This window comes from Populus trichocarpa, chromosome 15 (assembly GCF_000002775.5).
Source record: "Populus trichocarpa isolate Nisqually-1 chromosome 15, P.trichocarpa_v4.1, whole genome shotgun sequence".
Lineage (NCBI taxonomy): Eukaryota > Viridiplantae > Streptophyta > Magnoliopsida > Malpighiales > Salicaceae > Populus > Populus trichocarpa.
Window position 1 is genome coordinate 14,509,030 of NC_037299.2, and position 18,907 is coordinate 14,527,936.

General features: G+C 32.5%; 2 protein-coding genes and 1 long non-coding RNA gene across 3 annotated transcripts; 1 reads left to right on the forward strand and 2 right to left on the reverse strand.

Moving 5' to 3' along the window:
- Positions 1-2,842: 2,842 nt before the first annotated feature.
- LOC7476782 (two-component response regulator ARR1) lies at positions 2,843-8,519 on the reverse strand. Its single transcript, XM_002322402.2, has 9 exons — positions 8,390-8,519; positions 7,059-7,235; positions 5,807-6,214; positions 5,622-5,698; positions 3,574-4,665; positions 3,364-3,477; positions 3,183-3,266; positions 3,007-3,084; positions 2,843-2,902 (listed from the first exon to the last, which is right to left on the reverse strand). The coding sequence occupies exons 1-9, from the start codon at positions 8,517-8,519 to the stop codon at positions 2,843-2,845; spliced, it is 2,220 nt and encodes a 739-aa protein (XP_002322438.2).
- Positions 8,520-13,779: 5,260 nt separating this feature from the next.
- Positions 13,780-15,016, reverse strand: LOC18105910 (uncharacterized). The gene is made up of 2 exons (XR_002977984.2): positions 14,273-15,016; positions 13,780-14,197 (listed from the first exon to the last, which is right to left on the reverse strand). It is a non-coding gene; the product is annotated as an uncharacterized LOC18105910 (long non-coding RNA).
- A 1,876-nt stretch (positions 15,017-16,892) lies between these two features.
- On the forward strand, positions 16,893-18,178 carry LOC7473558 (ethylene-responsive transcription factor ERF027). The gene has a single exon (XM_002321840.3). The coding sequence runs from the start codon at positions 17,054-17,056 to the stop codon at positions 17,804-17,806; it is 753 nt and encodes a 250-aa protein (XP_002321876.1). The 5' UTR covers positions 16,893-17,053; the 3' UTR covers positions 17,807-18,178.
- The last annotated feature ends 729 nt before the right edge of the window (positions 18,179-18,907 follow it).

Genomic DNA, 18,907 nt, shown 5'->3' on the forward strand with positions numbered 1-18,907 from the left:
GATGATTTCCTTAAAAAAAAAAAAAAGGAAAGTTAGTGATCGTTTGAGGTTGTGTTTTTACAAGAGTTTCAATAAAATTTGAATTTTTTTCTTTAAATTAACTATGTTTTTAGTTTTATATTGTTTTAATATGTTGATATTAAATATAAAAAAATATTATTTTAATATATTTTTAATTAAAAAATATTTTAAAAAACAATCTTAATAATATTCTCACACTTTCGGTATCCATGTTTAACCGATGGGCTTGTAAATTTTAGGTGTTCATGGGATGTAGCAAACATTAGAGTTCAAATCCCAACAATTCCCTCTTTTTTTGCTTTTTAAAAACATATTCTGAATTTATAGTTGTATGGCTTATACCTAATCATAATAGCATTTAATTACTGTTTTAAAATAAAAAAAATATAAATATAAATATATTTGATTAAAAATTCAAGAATATAAAATAAATATATATCAGAAACAATTTTAAGATGATTTTATGTAATTTTAAACTATACAAACTTTCAAGATTTTCAAAATATTTGATTGGTATTGTGAGATTTGCTCCCTACCGTTTTCTTTTTTTTTGTTTCCAGCATGGATGAGTTGTATTATAATAACCTCTTTTTTCTTACATGTGAGGTTTGAATTTTCATGTTTTTTTAAGGATCAAAATCAATTTGCCCTAACCCATCAGTTAAGGCCCAGCCCATTGATTTTTGGGTTTAATTCTACTGACAACATGGGTTTCCGAGTCATCTATGCTGTCCTAAGTTGCACCATGAAGAGAGGGAATTGCTCGAGGCACATTAAAAAGAAAGAGATCAGGAATCCATGATTGGCTAGTCTTATTAAATATTTTAGAGCAACAACTTTACATAAAGTGAGAAGAAATATTAGTGGAATGGTTAAAATGGTCAGCTGCATTGTCTTGTTCCAGCAAGAAATTATTGAAGCTGGCTTCTTCTTCATTTTCTTGAATTTGAGCAGGTTCTTGTGCTAGAGAATCGAGAACTGCGATTTCAGCTCTTGTTTTGGCTAGTTGGCTTTCTACACTGTGAATTTGTTGGTGTAGCAAAGAGAGAATCCCAACACAGCCATAGACAGGGTCTTGAGTTCTGCATTGTGCCTCATAATACAAAGAGTTTGCTGCTTCAGCTCTTAAATGTGCTGGGAGTTGCTACAAATAACCAAAAGGAAAGTATAAGATATTAAAATCCGAAATTGTTTTGGAAGAGTGAATGCCTTTTAATATAATTAAAACCAATTAATTAATTGCTTGAATTTGATGTCAAATTTCTCATACAATGCCCCCCTTGAAGTCACCATATTCTCTTGAAAAAAGTTTTCTAGCCTGATGGGGGAATTAGTCCTATTTCGAGAGAATGAGAGAATTTACAAGTATATAATCCAACTCTAAGTTGCTCAAAAATATTGTTTTATTATAGAATAAAGAGAGAAAAAAAAGGGATAGATTATAGTGTTATGTTTTTTATTTTATTTTTAAAAAAATCATCATTAAATAGCTAAGATTTCTCAGTAAACTCATTTGGGACAAACTGCATTATTAAATATGGTGCGTGAAGATAGCTTTTCTCTATTTTATTCTGGCTTGAGTGCAAATGATAATGAAACTACTTGTAGTTAATTAACTAATTATATTTAAGCACTAAAAGGAATGAAAATATATGTGGTGGATATGATGTATATTTGTCAAAGATCAACAATACCTGGAGCATTTTTGCAACATTACTGGCACCATGGATTCTGTGAACGCAAGCAAATCTTCGAGGATTATTAGAAGGAAAATAAGGCGAGAAAATGCAATCTGAAGGACATCTCCTTCTCAAATACTTGCAAGCTGCACAACGACCAGAAATCATTCTCAAAATCTAAAGAAAATCTAATGAAAAGAATTCAAAGATTCTCTCAATCTTTCTTGCTCTTGAAGAAGAAATCCAATTAAGATTTTCAATGTCCTATGTTAAATATAAGAGAGCCATCATGTCTAGAGGTAAAACTAGCCACAAGATTTTTCAAACGGCTACATTTTTCGAAATTGAGGTTGAAGAAGGAAAGTTGATGAGAATGGAATTAGATTTTAAATTTTTGGAGAGAATTAAGGATGGCGAGAGTGGACTTATGATCAAAGGCTTTGTTTCCTCTTCCATGCATGCTATCGCTTGCCAAAAAGATATAAAAGTCTAGCCATGCCTTTTTTATAAGAAATATAATTATGATTGAAAAGTCTTGGGTTATAGTTCAGGCTGCATAACATATACACTTTTTTTAAGTGAGAAAAAAAAATTTGCTCGGTTGATCAGATGGAAGTATTTATAAAGAAATGTGCGTCTCTAGTCGCACTTCCGTGAGCTTCTGCGAGTGTCTCCTTCGTTTTTGGCAGCGGTTGGACCAGCCAAGCACCCCCTTTAAAATTAGAAAAGCATGAACATGTAACTGTTGCCAGCCATGGATAATATATATATATATATATATATATATATATATATATATATGGTATTCAATAACTAGATAAAGGAGTTTAAAAACATTCATACCACACAAATTTCCAATATTAAGCACACTCGCTTATTCACTAGATATGAAAACAAACACTAGAAAGGAAACCAAGTCTTTGCATAGAAATTGCAACAACAATGGCCAAGTCACAGCCACACAGAATCAAACTAGAAATCCAATCATCTAAAACCAAATTATTTATAATTCTGACTTTGAAAAAAAAAATAGACACGAGAATAAGAGAGAGATTCTAAATATTTTTATTACAATGAGTTATAGATTTTGAATAATAGGATGTTATTGATTACTATAAAATTTCTCGATCCTTGCAAGGTTGCTAATCCATTGGGAGGGACTCATTTCCAAATAAAGATTCCAAGAAATCATCATCCCAAACCTGAAATATTCAAAATAAAAACTTATTAGGAGAGCCATGAAGTTATATATGTGCTTGAATGCATGTTTTCGGATGTGTGTATGTGTTTGTTGTTGTTGACATGCCTGATTCCCTGTTTGTCCATTGTCATCTGGATAAAGGCTACTGAGCTCAGAATCCATGAGGTCACCATTTTCTTTTTGCTGCAAAACATATGGATTTAAGAAAAAGGTTAATTGTTGGATATTGTAAATACTATTGAAAGTATGAGAGCAGCAATATTGGTATGTCTTACACTTGCCTGATTAAAGTTAGGAAAATACCCGTCCATTGAACTGGCATTACCTCCGAAGAAGGGATTCATAGCTTCTTCTCCACTTTGAACCTACACAAAATAGGAATGATCGATATATATAAGCCTTTCATAAGCATTTATAGTTCTACGTATATCATGTATAATAAGAAGTAGGACATTTCCATACCTGGCTAGAAGGTTGTTCATTCCAAGGAGTATTGTCATCAATATGAAGTGAGTTAAGGAAGTCTGGATGCAAGAGGTCATGCAAGGGAGTGCTCACTTGATCAACACCTTGTGGCTGCATACAAAGTAAGAATGAGTTGAAAATTTGATCAAAATTATATTTTGTTGCTAAGAAACAAAGAAGGTATAAAAAACAAAGATCTTCGTATACCTGATGAGCAGTTAAATTGTTGGTAGGCTCCAAAAGCATATCGCTAAAATTTAGTTCACCTTGACCAAATTGTTGCTGCTGATTGTAATTTCCACCAAAGATAGGAGGACTATTGTTCACTAGGCCAAATGCAAAGTCATGTTGCCCTCCATTCCCAAGACCAAGTTGTTGTTGTTGTTGTGGTGGCGGCGGCGGCGGCGGCAGCAGCATAGGAGTATTCCCTTGATAAACAGTACTAGTGAATAATGTTGGTGGGAATTGGTTTGCACTCTCAATACTAGCCGGAAAAGACCCTCTTTGAGCCAAATAGCTTGATGATGCAACATTCATGTTGCCGTTGTGAGTCCAATTCATCAAGCCACAATTACCACCATTACCAAAACCATTTGATAGTTTATTCTTACTGACTTGCAGTTGGCCTGCTCCAATGAGTTGTCCATCGGTATTCACTCGAATTCCAGCATAATTATTATTGGTATTCAAGGAATTGTTGTTGTTTCCAATATTCCCGACTCCTGACCTGTAGTTGGTAGCTTGAACTCCAATGGAACCAAATTTGTTATGTTCTGAGCTATCAAAACTCTGAAGATTTGATCTTCCTTGATTTTGTGGTTGGTATATCTGCATTGGACTTTTACCATGGGTGAGGCCATTAGGGACACTTTCACGAGAGGCCGGAGGGTTTGTTCCTGTATTGTTATTCGATTCCAAACCTGATCTTTTTTTATTGGCTTGATTAGCATTGCCAAATGATAGCTGCTGAAACCCTGTTGGATTGCCAAATGAACGAGACTGCTTGTATGGTGATTGAAGTGCGGAGTTGTTGTTTGGAGCTTGCTGGTTTGGAGAGTGCAAGCTCCCAAAATTGGAACCACCATCAGGAGTTGGAATGGTATTCCCTCCAAAACCTGCTTGAACAGATGCTCTTAATACTTGTTGTTGTCTTGAAAATTGTGAATACTCTTGCTGGAAATTTTTGAGCATCAATGAGGGTTGGCTAGATGCAAAGTTTGACTTAAGAGCCCGTCCTGACAAGTTCTTTGATGAACTGGTACCTCTTTCTGCAACCTTTTTTAGGAAGATACGATACTTCTGCGGAATGTGAGTTTATTGTGTCAATGAACAAATTATTGCAATAGCATAAAATTATGATTAATTGATGATGATGTTGGTCCCAATTCGCTTTATATATAGCTGATCATTCAAGAGGTATATATTGTTTAATCCTCGACTCTTACCCGATGTGACATATTAACTAATTAATCAAGAAGCAAAACACTAGTAGAAAATTGAAAAACAACAACGAATTGCCAGCGGAAAACGTTCCGTCCCTAATTTCCAACAAAAATTGCGATGAAGAATTTTCATCAACAATTTTTGACAGAATCAATGAAGGCGCGCTTAATATGTAATTATTGATGGAATCACCAATAAAATAAAAATAAAAATTGATTTAAATTTCATAGACAATTCTAATTTTGTGACAAACTCAGATAAGAAAAAGCCACAAGTAATTTCATAAAAAAATAGAGATGTTATTCTATCATAAAATTATAGAATGTTTAAGAAGTTTTAGAATTTTGAACGGACAATTTGTCGCTAATTCTATCAGCAATATTTAGATTGTACCGATGGAACAAACAATGAAATATCTCATTGGTAATTTAATTACTGATGAAATAGCCAACAAAATCTAGATAGTGCATTTTATTTCTTTGGTGCTAATATTTTGTAGACCTTTCCATCGGTAACTTATAATACCAACAAATAACAAATCCTTGATAAAACTTCTTCTAGTGATGTGTTTCCATTGGTGATGTAAATGGCCGACGAAATGGTATTTACTTGTCAATAGAATATTCCGTCAATATTTTTTAATTTTTTAATGATAATGAATCGTATCCTAATTACAACATATTGTATACAACTAGAATCTTAAATAAAATGATTAATATATAATTTAGAAGTCTTTTAGCTTAGTTAAATTAATTGAGAAGCATGATTTAAGGGTAAAACATGCAAATATAGTACTCTAGATAAATACAAACCTGTAAGTGGCTGGCAACGTTTTCTCTTGACAGCCCTGGCACACTCATGAATTCAAGAATTCTTTTTGGAACAGCCTCTAAATAATTTTGAACATAGAAAGATCATGATCAAAAATCAATTTGGTAAGTAAAAAGTCCAATAGATGCAAAAAAAAAAAAAAAAGCTTCGAGAAGATTTTGCTTACTGTCTAGCCCTATGTGGTTTATAGCTTGCAAAAACCGACTGTGAAGTGAATTTGTCCAAACCACCTTAGGCTTTTTTGGGGCAAGCTGGCTATCTACTTCTTGATCTTCCTTTGTCCTCTTCCTGTTTTTATTTATTCTATCTTTTTCATTGCATATTTTGATATTGGTGGATTTTGCAGAACTCACTTCGTCAACAGATATTTTCTGATCAAATACTGTCGAAGACGATGATTCTTGACTGCCTCCTATTTCCTTTATTGAAAGGGAGTACTTACCTGTTTTAGTTGCAACTGCATATTGCCATACATTCTTGAGATCATCCTTGTTAATTGGTTTCACTATATAAAACGCAGCACCACCCTCTAAAGTTCTTAATATGACCTTTTCACTATCATCTGATGACATTACTGCATTAGAAGAAATTTTGCATTAGAAGAAATTAGAAAAGCATCGATAAAAAAAACTAGAAAACCTAATGTCAAGATCCATAATGTGAATGAAACTCTATTTGAAAAGTGAGGAATTTGCACTAAACAATTTGTGATTTATATGGTAACTAATGAGATGCAGGATGTTGTAAAAACCATAGTTATAATACTTAGCGATCTGAATTGACCTCCAAAGCACCGATCAAGATTTACTAGGCCAACTTGGATATCAATGAGTCCACTAATCTATTTTAAAATGATGTCATTTAATTAAAAAAATAAAATTATATGAATTAAAAAAAATTCTTGAAATTAACACAGTTAGATTTTATCTGAATTTGGCTGAATCAACTAGATCATTGACCCATCAAATCATTCGATGAGGTTAACTTTGAAAATGATTTAAAAAAATAACTTGAGTCAAGTTTCAAGTCATCAAACCAACCCACAAAACTAGGTTAGGTTTAATAATTATGGTCAAAACACAACAATAAAAATGAAAGAGGAATGATATGCAGTTCAAATCATAGTTATAAAACTTAATCCGAAACAAAACTCGGGTTACCAGTTGAAAGGGTCAACCCTGGTTGACCCTAGAAAATCTTTAAAAAAAAAGGATCAAAATGATATTGTTGTGATTTAAAAAATAAAAAAAACAGGTTGAGAACTGAGTTTTGACAATCAGGTTTTACTCTGAGTCGACCCAAGTTTTGGACTAAATCAATACCTCAACCTATTTTTCTTTTAACTTGGATCGATTCAGATTCCAAGTCGACATGTCAAGACCGATCAGAGTTTTATAACTATGGTTAAATGCACTTACTGATCACAGGAAGCTTGAATTCTTCATCCACTTGTTGTTGCAGCTCCATACCATTCATCTCAGGCATATGAAGGTCAGTGACAACCAAGTCAAACAAACCCTTTTTCAGTCGAAGAGTTGATAAAGCATCAAATGGGTTCTTAACTGTGACAACGAAAAGTTCTAGCTTGCGATTTTCTGTCAACAAACAAGACAACATCATAAGAATAATTATAAATGATACTAGAAAAGCTAATGGTTTAAGAAAATAAAAAATAAAGGCTTGAATGCATTGAAAGAGATCAAATTATTTTAAGGGATTATTAAAGAGTTTAGTTTCATGCTTTAATTTAGAAGACAATGGAAAGAAAAGGTTGAGTTTTTATTAAAAAAAAATTATTATAAAACAAGGAAATCATGATTGTTGACCTTACTTTGGGGGGGGGGGGTAAATCAAATCTTAAACACAAAAATTAAGAAGGTTAAGGGTAAATTTTCTCTTGTAGGATCTACAAAACAAGAGTAGAATGAGTATTAACTCCATATATACTGTTTGAAATTTAATGGCCAAAAAACCATACATGCAAAGACAAATCATCCAATTGGTAACATTTGTAAAAGTGTTGAATTTCATAAAAAAAATTTGCAAGTGTTGAAAATATAAAATTACAACAATACAAGTATGAGAAAAATAAACAATAGAAGTATGAGATTTAACAGAAAACATGAGGTAATAATAATGAGTAAAAAAATAAAAAAATAAATAAAAATCAATCTCTTAGCTTTATTGAGTAGAAACCTTTCATATAAAGAAAGATCCATTACGAACAGACGAGAAATATCGATTAAAAAAATTGACTATAAGAACTATGAATTTTGATTTTGATTTGTTAATGATATAGAAAAAAATATAGATATATATTGGATCAAAAGATGACTTAAATGGAAAAGGATCCTTTGTATTGTAGAAGTAAAAATAAATGCATGCATATAAAGCCTTATCATATGATGATGGACATATGATATTAGCAAAAAAAAAAAAAAGCGATTTAATTCATTTAAAAACTAATAAATAAATAAATGACATTGAGAAAAAATAGGAGAAAATAAATTTAAAAACATTAAAAAAACCTTAAATACAAAGAAAAAAAGTTGAATCCTTTGTTTATGTATTTACTGGGATATATAGAAATCTAAGAATGAAAAACTTTGTTGCTAAATTATAGATGAAAATGGCATAAACTTCTTGGATTTAGTGAAGGAACCATGGATATATATAGATCATAAGAACATTAATCCATAGAACTTGATTTTAGAAAGAGTTGCTAAGCAATAAGATCTCAATCATATACCTTTGTAACTACATGTTTTCAGCATTGCTGAAACAATTGAAAGAGATGTAGAATCATCATCTACAACTAAGATTTTGATTTTTAAGAGGGAGGAATTTTGGATAATATTGGAAGATTGACTGGATGCCATTCTTTCACAAGCTATGCTGTGAATAAATCCAGGCCTGAATGGGGGATTTTATAGTAGAGAGGAGCAAGTGCTTGTATAAGGTATTTATAGTGGGGCGATTCTACAGAAAATCATATTTTTTTCTCTTCAAATTTCATTCAATTTTAACTATATTTTTTAAAAAAGACAAAAGAAGAAGTAGTTTTGATAGATTGTAGAGATAATGGGATGCATTAGCCCACTGAATTGAACCTAATTAATGTGAGAAATCTAGTGTAAAATGAACCTTTACTGCAATTTACCAAAAATAATATATTCTTATAAAAGAGTTCTTTCTCTAGAAGATCTCACAATCTTTCATTTATATTCTTCTTTTTTGGGTTTTTATTCCTATGTAAGGATTATGACAATATAAAATTCTCTAATTTAATTTCTTTTAATAATTTAATTATCATTTTTTAATAATGAATATAATTATAATTAGGATTAGAGGAAAAATAATATGTTCAGTTAATTAGTAGCTAATTGAATAATTAACTCTCAATTCTGTATAAATTTCTTATTCAAAAATCTTTCTCCGCCACTTGAATTATTGCATTCTAATTTAGAACACTTGAAGAACCATCATTACATTCAAAATGTCAAAATTAATTATACTATATATTTGTTAATAAAAGGGTTGCATACTTAAACAATAAAATTACTTCAACATTGATATTATAGTAGCATCTTTTTAAAAATATCTAATAATAAGATTCTATATAATTTTTTTATGTAACAATTAGATCTGGCTAAAATTTACCCAATGTATTCTGCATGTTCAGTTTCATATAGATCTATTTTTCTTAACTCGTTGAGATCGAGATCATGTACAAATTAAACTAAGAATTAAGATATATTTTTTAATTTATTTATTTTTCTAGATTTCTTAGGATTATCTTACCTCTTTTTAACCTAAACCAGTCTAACTTTTATTCAAATAGATTTGCAAGTTATTTTAGAATAGATTTCATATTATGACATAAGTGATAAAACATAGATTTTCTCTACAATTTAACTTTGTAATTTAGGGTTTGAAAAGGCTTCCTTTTCTATCTTTTACTAAATATATACCGCTTCAATTTAATAGATTATAACAAACTTATAATCATGGAGAAAACGACACGAAATATTAAGAATAACAATTAACGTTTTAACAGTTAAAACTAACAATATTAACGTTTTAACAGTTAAAACTAACAATATTAACGTTTAAATTCAATTTTATTCTTTAAGCAAGTCCAACAAATTTGAACATTTATTTTGTATTGATTCTTATGTTCAATTGTTCTTTTTTGAGAGAGAGAGAAATGTTCAAATGTTATCTTAATTGTTACTGTTCTTATTTTATGGTTTAAAATAGTTACTCTTATTACAATGAATTAAAAGAAATGAGCAAAACGCCCTTAATTTTGACCTTCCCAATTGTACACACATTAATTCCTTCTCAAAAAAAAAAAAAAAACATTGTTGGCAAGAAATCAAATATTTTGACCACTTTTTGGAGAGAACTCTCTTTTTTTCAATCAATAATTAATGTGTTGTAAAACTTGCATGCCCATGGTTTATAGAATCTTGTTTTTGGATAACTTCAAAATTATCTTTTGCATGACAAATTAATCTTAAGTTGACATTATCTTATCAGTAATTAGGCAATTAGTTGAAGTTACAGTACTGTCCAAAAGGACTCGCTCTTTTTATACTCAGCAAGGCATATCTGGTGCCCTAGAATGAAGAGGGCTTCTAGCCCATAAAGAGAAGGAAACGTTTCCATCATGCTTATCCAAGCATCTGCATGAGAGAGATGTGAAGAGTAAACCACCCAGAATCTAGAATTGTGATTCGACATCCCTATTTTATGTAGGATCAGTAATGAAAAAACCACAGCCGAATGTTTAGAATTATCAAACTCACCTATATTAAGAAGACAATCCATGGGCTTTAGGAGGATGGATTTGTTGGTCTAATTAAGCTCAAGCTCATATCTATTTGTTTTAGACGAGTTAAAACTAATAATTGAATGAGTTGGTTCATGTGGAACTCAACAATATTGTATCCATCCATATATATATATATATAGTGATTACATGGAGTTTTAATTGAAAACTGTATTAGAAATTTAAAAATATAAATCATAGCATGATTTTTATAATTGTGATTGTGAAATATCCTAGCATGATCTTTAAGATTGTGAAATATCCTAGCAATGATTTTCATTATCTTCACGATTGTCTTGCCTAACAAGATGGACCTAGGAGTTCATTAAGATTTATTTTATTTTATAAAAGAAATATTCAGAAAAAAAATAAAGAAATGTTTATCAACAAGAGATGGCTAATTATAGCTAAAACCTACTTGGTAAAATTTGGCGACCACATGTTATCTCTTGAAATTACTATGCATTCTCTCACGAATCATTGTAGAATAGAGCAATGGGTTTTTTTATAAATTTACAATTCAATTCTCAAACTTTTTTTTTTCTTAATTGTACCCTTTTAAGTCCAAATTAATACTCAATTACTTCTTCTTCTTCTTTTTTAAAAAATGATGAATTTGAAAGATAAAAGAACAAAATGAAAAAACAAGAAGAAAATAAGTGGCAACTTCAAATTTCATTCAAGTTGATTGGTAATCGGTCATTTTAGTTGTTGAAAATTCAATTTCGGTAACAAACCTTATTTCCCTTATTTTTTTAGTTCTTTTTTTAGAGAAGAGAGAGAAAGAGTTGTTGAATTATAGTATAGAGAGAGAAAGTCATCATTAACACTGATTATGACCATAAAATTGGTCATGGTGTCAATGAGTTTTATTTAATAAGAGAAGTTTCACCTAGGTGTTGTGTTTTCCTCTCCTTGCCTGAGAAGGTAGACTTGCATGAGGGAAGATTTTCGTGTTCAGGTTGATTTCGGATTTTGAGCTGTTTTTGGGTTGTTTGAGGTCATAAATAAGTTTATCAAGGTGTTTATGATGTTTTGGGTCAAAATTGGTTGAAAATTGAGTTTTTTAGCACAATAAAAATAAAAGCCTCAATTTTTCAGCATACCTCTAATCGTTGGATTCTGCAAACATCATATAATGCATCGTCTACTTTTTGTTTTTTAAAAGGATGAATGACAAGTCGTCTGCCACTTCAATATATATATATATATATCTTATCGGGGAATTTGTTTGTAAAGGATAAAGATCTCTCTATTGGTGTCACAGTATCTTGGCAGATATAATATCCTAGAAAACGAATACGAGTTTGAAATAGAAAATTTTTTGATTTGGAAACAACTAATTCATTTTGTTTCACCGTATGAAAAAATTTATGGAGATGTTTGAAATGTTGATCTATGAAATGAGAGAAAATGATATATATATAACCGGAAGTGAATCACTTATCAATATACTTGGTATATTGTTTATAGGTTTTTTGGGCCTTTAAATTTGGGTTCATCAACAAGGTCATAGGTTAACATGTTTGGTCGGGTGAATCACTTATTAATATACTTGGTATATTTTTTATAGGTTTTTTGAGCCTTTAAATTTGGGTTCATCAACAAGGTCATAAGTTAACATGTTTGGTCGATTAAATCAATTTTGAGTTTACTTTTTTTTTTTACACTCGGCCTAGACTTTAAAATAATTAATTAGGTTTCAAGTTAACTCATTGAGTCAGCCAAATTTAATAACAATGCATTTAATATGTGTTATGCTACTAAGATTTTGTTTTCATGTCATATATATTGATGTGTTAAATAATACATTTTGTTTTTATAAATACAATTATTTTATTAACATTAAATAATTTCTATAAATATAAGCTACAAAACACAATCTACTCATTATACTAAAATGATTATTATTATTTTTTTTCAAAGAATTTTTTGAAGTATTTATTTAGAGGTTCTATGTGAACTTTACCAAACTTTCTCATGGTGGTTCGCTATTGTGGCCTTTTCTTATTCGATTTTATATCCATTTTACGATTTTTAAATAATTAGATTAATGATAATTATTATAAACTTATAATTATTTGTTCATAATAATTATAAACTAAAGAGTAATGGTCTAAAGCTTCACTCCTGGGTGCTTGAAATCAAGAAATCATACCCCATATTATCTAATTAGAATTCTCCCTATCAAAATTAATTTTTTAAGCATGAAGTCTTCCAATCAAAATCAACTTAATTCAGTATTAAAAAAACTTGAACATCTTATATTAAAAGGAGTTATATGAATAATCGAATTGCATAATTAATAAGGATAATCCATATAAGCTATAACGAACCCTTTATTTGTTCATACAATCGACACAGCAGAATAGCAATGACAGTATCTCTAACCAAGCTCCTAACAAGACCAGCAACAAAGACATTAGACCCATCACCACCTGATGAGCTCCTTCTTGCGAGGTCTTGAAACCGCCGGTTTCCCTGATCTGATATCAATGCATATATTACACCATTGGTTTGGCCTTTTCCTATCACCCCCACCGCTCTTTCGCTGATGTTCACAGCTTTGCTCCGTTTTAGAGACCATGCAAGATCTTAAACAAACACCAAAATTTCACTGGTAAGAAGGCTAAAATCATGATGGCTGCAATGGAAATCCAGAAATAACGTTTTCTCGTATATATGTTATGCATGAAATTGAAGCCTGAAATCAGGAACTTCTGGGTTGTTTACGGATGAAAAATGCTTCCAGTGTCTCGTTCGTGTATAAGAGGCTGCAGGAGTGATGGATATGAAAAACTAGGCTACTAGCTCGTAGAGCTGAAAGGTTCCATCATCTTTGCTTGATGCCTGCAATGAAGAATAGAAGCAGGAAAGTGATACTGTGTGTGATAATTTGTATGGGAGTGATTGCGTTTTCGGAATGAGGCAAGGCTTGGATTTCACAGACGGAGTACATTTTGAACATTGGGAGGGGGAGGCAATATTAGCTACTCTAAGAAAGGAGAAAATTATCAAGGAAATTGGAAATGTAATGGCATCCTGCTGCAAATGCCTGAAAGCCAGGTTCCAGGCTCCTGGTTAATGGGCAACAAGAACAGGCGCTACCCTAGAGGCAGAACCGAATTCAAGAAACTCTTGTGGTAGATCATTTAGATTTCAATTGCTCATGTATCATAAGAACACAATCTGAACAGGAATTTCAGCATATATGGGGAAGTATAGACTGATCTTAGTAAGAGAAAAATCCTCGAAATTGTTCTTAGATATATGAGATGATGAGGTAATTCTGCGAACAACTGCAGTCACTAAACTGATCTTCTCATTCCATTTTAGAGAATTTCAAGCCCATTCAAGCTGCGATAACGAAAAAACAATATAAAGAAATAAACAATTTGTCTGTCTATATAACACATTACATACAAGCTGATGTTCCATTAAACAAAGGCCACAAGGATCAATCTCTCAAATCGAAATGTGCATACGGTTAATTCAACTGGCCTGTCCCCCCAGACTATTTGAGCACCAATTTCCTCAGCCACTTTTCGAGCAGCGCGAAACTGCAATTCTTAAAGAACTTCAAAATTTGAGATTCAACAGATTTCCAGTGTTCTGCAAGTAGTCAATCGACTACCTCATCACCGAAAGGCTGGTTGACATGAGAAGAGATTTTTTATGAGAAAAGGGTTAAATGTAGACGCAATGCTAAAGCTGTTTGGCCTCCTGAAATGGACATAGCATTAAGTAATTTAACTTCACAAGCAAACAATATAAACCAAACAATTTCTTAGTTCTTACCCAAGTCCATGCTCCAGCTGAAAGCTCTGAAAAATCCAGTTCCTCTCAAAGAGAACACACTTGATCTTAATTGCTTGCTAACCTCACCTTCATTGGAAGCACACATAATTCCAGTTCTGCAAGTGGATTCTACAATAAGTAAAGTTACAATGTTGTTTGAGGACAAATTACCCCATCAAAAATATCCACAGCATGGAAACATTGCTATCAAAATATCCAAAGAAAAAAGGAAAGAAAAACTTTCCAGCTTCTACATAGCTCAGCTACTACTTTATTAGGCTTAATACCCCTGACCACTCTCCCCCCTTCAGCAGAATGACTAGAGATATGATTAGTTCCAAGCAACCATATTCCTTCTGGCTCAACAAACGCAGTCCTCCAGGCAAGTACAGGACCAAAACGTTTCTTCTCAATCAACACTAAGGTGTCTTCATTAGCCAAGTCTAGCAATTCCGGTGTAGGTTCTTGCAATCGTGGCTCTAGATTCTTGCAAAATCTCTTACCTGAAATCAAAGTCTGGTGGTTGAGGTTCGATTGAAACTTCTAAGGGTTTGGTGGGTTTTGTTGCGAGGATACTTGGGTTCTTAGAGAAGATAGGGAATGGAAATTCTAGCAGAGTTTCCATGGATGCGGTCCTGTTCCGAATAAAAAATTTAGGTTCTCTTAAAAAAAATTAAAAATAATATTATTTTAATTTTTTAAAAATAAAATAATATTATTTTTAAATTTGTAAACTAACCTGGATTAATCTGTCCAATCAATTACTCAGGTTCAAACTAGATTTGGTTGAATTAAAATATGGTTTGTTGAGATTCTATTTACGCTCGAACTCAAATTGGTTTTCAAATTTTCCCAAATTTAATCATATATAAACACTTGTCAACTTGGTACCTAAAGTTTGGATTTTAAATTCTTGGGGACCCAATTTGTTGGATCTGACTAGGAATTCTGATTTGACCAGATAGTGCATCCTTAATTAAACGGGCTTGATTTGAAAAAAGCCGTCTCTGGAAACCTTTGATATATATATATATATATATATATATATAGCAGACCAGCACCAAAAAGAACATTGCTTTATAAAAGTATTGCAAATAATAATAATAATAAATGTTGAGAAAATCTTTATAGTTTGACTTCATTTCAAGAATTTTCTAAAAAAAGAATGAACATAACTTAAATCCTAATCTAGTCGGCAGGATTGCTCCCTTTTTGGGTTAACTGTCTACACTTAATTTTATCTCGTTTTCAATTGTCATCCCCCTATTTTTTACTATGTGCTAATGTGATCCTTGCAACAAATGCTCAAAAAAACTCTGTTGGATCATACCTCATTTGCTTTAAAAACAAAATTTTCAATGTTCTTTGGTTTTTTATTTTTTTGGACAATCTTTAAAGTACATCCCACGTATCCCTTTTCCCTTTAATAAATTTCTCTTTAACACTGGCTGGCTCTGATGTTTAAATCTAGAAATTAAAGAAGAGGGTATACCCCTTTAACCACGAAGTCAATCCTCTGAGAGATAATATTAGAGATAAAAAAAAAAAAGTAGTAAAAGGATCAAATAAAAACAAAATAGAGAGTTGGGGGACCAAATACACCACTAACCTCTCATCTTCATAATAAATAAACATCTTTTAGAGGACTGGTCTCTCTCTCTCTCTTACATAAAATATCAGGACCTCATCTTTCCAAGGATGTTCTGTCTTCTGTGGGTGGGCCACATCACTACATGAGCAGTAGATTGATTTTAGAACTTCCCTTCATCTTATCTTCTGTTAGCTGTCCTAACTTTTTGAGACAATGTAGTGTAATTTTTGTACCATTTCTTTCATCCACTAGACCTCTTCAAGCCTAGCTTGTTCACATTATCCAGGGGTTTAGATTCCCTTTGTTTTTATTTCTGTGATGAGATGTGGTACGATATTCTTTTTATTATTATTATAAATTTAAAATATTTATTAATCAATAACATGAATCCCAATAAAAACTCTCTCTCCGAATCTTAATTATAAAAAAGCTATTATTTGTATTTTTTAAAACATATTTTTTCAAATTACAAACACAAAACTATTATAATGCCAAATAAACACTAAATTATGGTGAGGAAAGGCCTTCAGATGATGACTTCTTTACATTTGCTGGGAATGAAAACATTTATAATATATATATATATATAATTGATGGGTCACCAATTTAACTACTATGAAGAAATAGTCCTAAAATAAACCACCACCACCACCATAAATCATAAATTACAAGGTGATTATGTAGATGTACACTATGGTCCATATCAGTACAAAGGACAAACGATCAATAAAGAATCTAGGTCCTGTTGGTTTCAAAATCACAGCGATTTTAAATAGTTCTGTCACAGGATTGGGACAACATGCCTACCGAGAAAATAAATGAAAACACAGGGCTAGGGCTTAGTGAGCCGATGTGGGTGGTTCTTCTTAGGATGTGTCTAGGTCGATGAAGACCAGGCAAGTCCCAGCTAAACCAGCTACAGAACACAAATAGCTTTGCCAAGTTTTTGTGCAAGATACGAAATATAATGCTTAATTATCGAAATTATAACACAAGTTTTTTTTTTTTTTTTTTTTTTGTCTTAGAGAGGCCCGCGAATCCCCCACGCTTTAGTTTAGCCCATTGTTTCATCTATACTTGTATAGTAAGCTCTCGTCAAACTTATAAACAAAAATCCCTTTCATTCTCTTACATGTCAAGAACCTCAGTGCCATTTTTCCATATAGACACATCCCTTTCATTATATATATATGGCCAATCCTAAGCCCCAAGCTGACCAATTACCACCACTTCACTCTCCAATCCTGATCCCGTCTCCGATCAGATCTTCGGGTCAGCCCTTTAGTTCAAGGCATGATGAACATCCACCGAGGCTTATTCGATCGCCCATTGGGTTTTCGAGTCAGCCCATGAGTGGAAGGCATGGTGACCAATCACCGAGGCGCCCTATTCGACCACCGGGTGGTTCATCGGCTCAGCCCGCAAGCGGAAGACACCCGACTTTTAAAGGTGTTAGGTTACGGAGTGGAAAATGGGTATCCGAGATCCGGGAACCACGTAAAACCACGCGTGTATGGCTCGGTACGTATCCAACTCCTGAGATGGCAGCCACCGCCTATGATGTGGCTGCTCTAGCGCTTAAAGGCACCAACACGCCACTGAATTTCCCGGAATCAATCCTTTCCTATCCAACACCAGCCTCAGCATCCCCTGGTGATATAAGGGCTGCAGCTGCTAGTGCAGCATCAGCCAGGTCACCCAAGCGTGAAAGTGGGCCAAACCCTGAGATGGGCCAGCCTGAAACAGAAGGCTCATCATCTATTATCACTGCTGATGTTCAATCAGGACAGGAAATTTTCGACGAGGAAGAACTTTTAAACATGCCCAATTTGCTAGTTGACATGGCAGGAGGAATGCTAGTAAGCCCACCAAGAATAAACACACTATCTTCTGATGATTCACCAGGGAGTTCCGATGCTGAAAGCCTATGGTCCTACCACTAAAGCAAACCCAAACAGCTTCTCCATGGAGAATTTGCTTCTTGGTTTTGGTCAAAGGGAGAGGTTTTGGTCCCATGATGTAACAAAAGGTTGGCTTTTATTAAAGATTTTTCTATGGGGTAATAGGCAATGGAGTGTTGTGTAGATAAAGGTAAAAACTGGTTGGTGAATCGATTTTGCTGCCACATTTGTTAGTTGTATATATTTAAATGTGTCAGCTAGAGCCAGAGTACGTCTCTCCTTCCATCTGAATGTTTTTCTGATAGACTTTTGAGAGAGACTTCCCTTGTAGTTTCCTCCGACGATTATATATTTTGTCCCTCTCTTGATATTTTATGGTACGGGAAGCCTCTCCTCCTGCCATGTTTTTGGGAACCTCTCTCTCTCTCTCTCTCTCTCTCTCTCTCTCTAGTCTATACCCTTTGGTTTGCATTTCACAAAGCATGCCTAAGAGCTACAATATTATACAACTCCAACGAAATTGGCTACTGTTTTCATGTAATCGTTTGGATGGCATTGAATTTCTAATCACAGTAGGATTCCAAGCATTGGTTAGAAGACGTAAAAACATGTGTTTACGAGTATTCATTATCATTAACAATCAATACTAAGTCAGCTAACTCAACTAATATTAATTATATAATAAAGAGATTACCCTGAGAAATGTAATTTAATTGGTTAGTTTTTGGATTTGTTTTTTATAAATTATTAATTTAAGTTTTATAAATTTTAAAGTTAATGAAAATTTACATGATCGTTAATCTCAGGGTCCTTGTGATTAGTCGAAATACTAAATACTAATATTAATATAAAAATATATATAATAAAGAGACATCCATGTCTTTTAAGTAAGAGGTTTTAGATCGAGCAGCTTCTTTTAAAATTTCAATAATGATGATATATATATACTGACAATATTGTAAGTCTCCGCGCCCATAGAGATGAAGATAGCATAATATATCCATGAGTTGCGCCAATAGAATCTTAATTAATTTTCAATTTGTATTAAGGTATTGCTTTTTATATATAAATAACTTTGAGAGGCAAATATGTATTATAACTAAACAAATGGGAGATAGTGAAGGTGTTAATTAGAAGAATGGG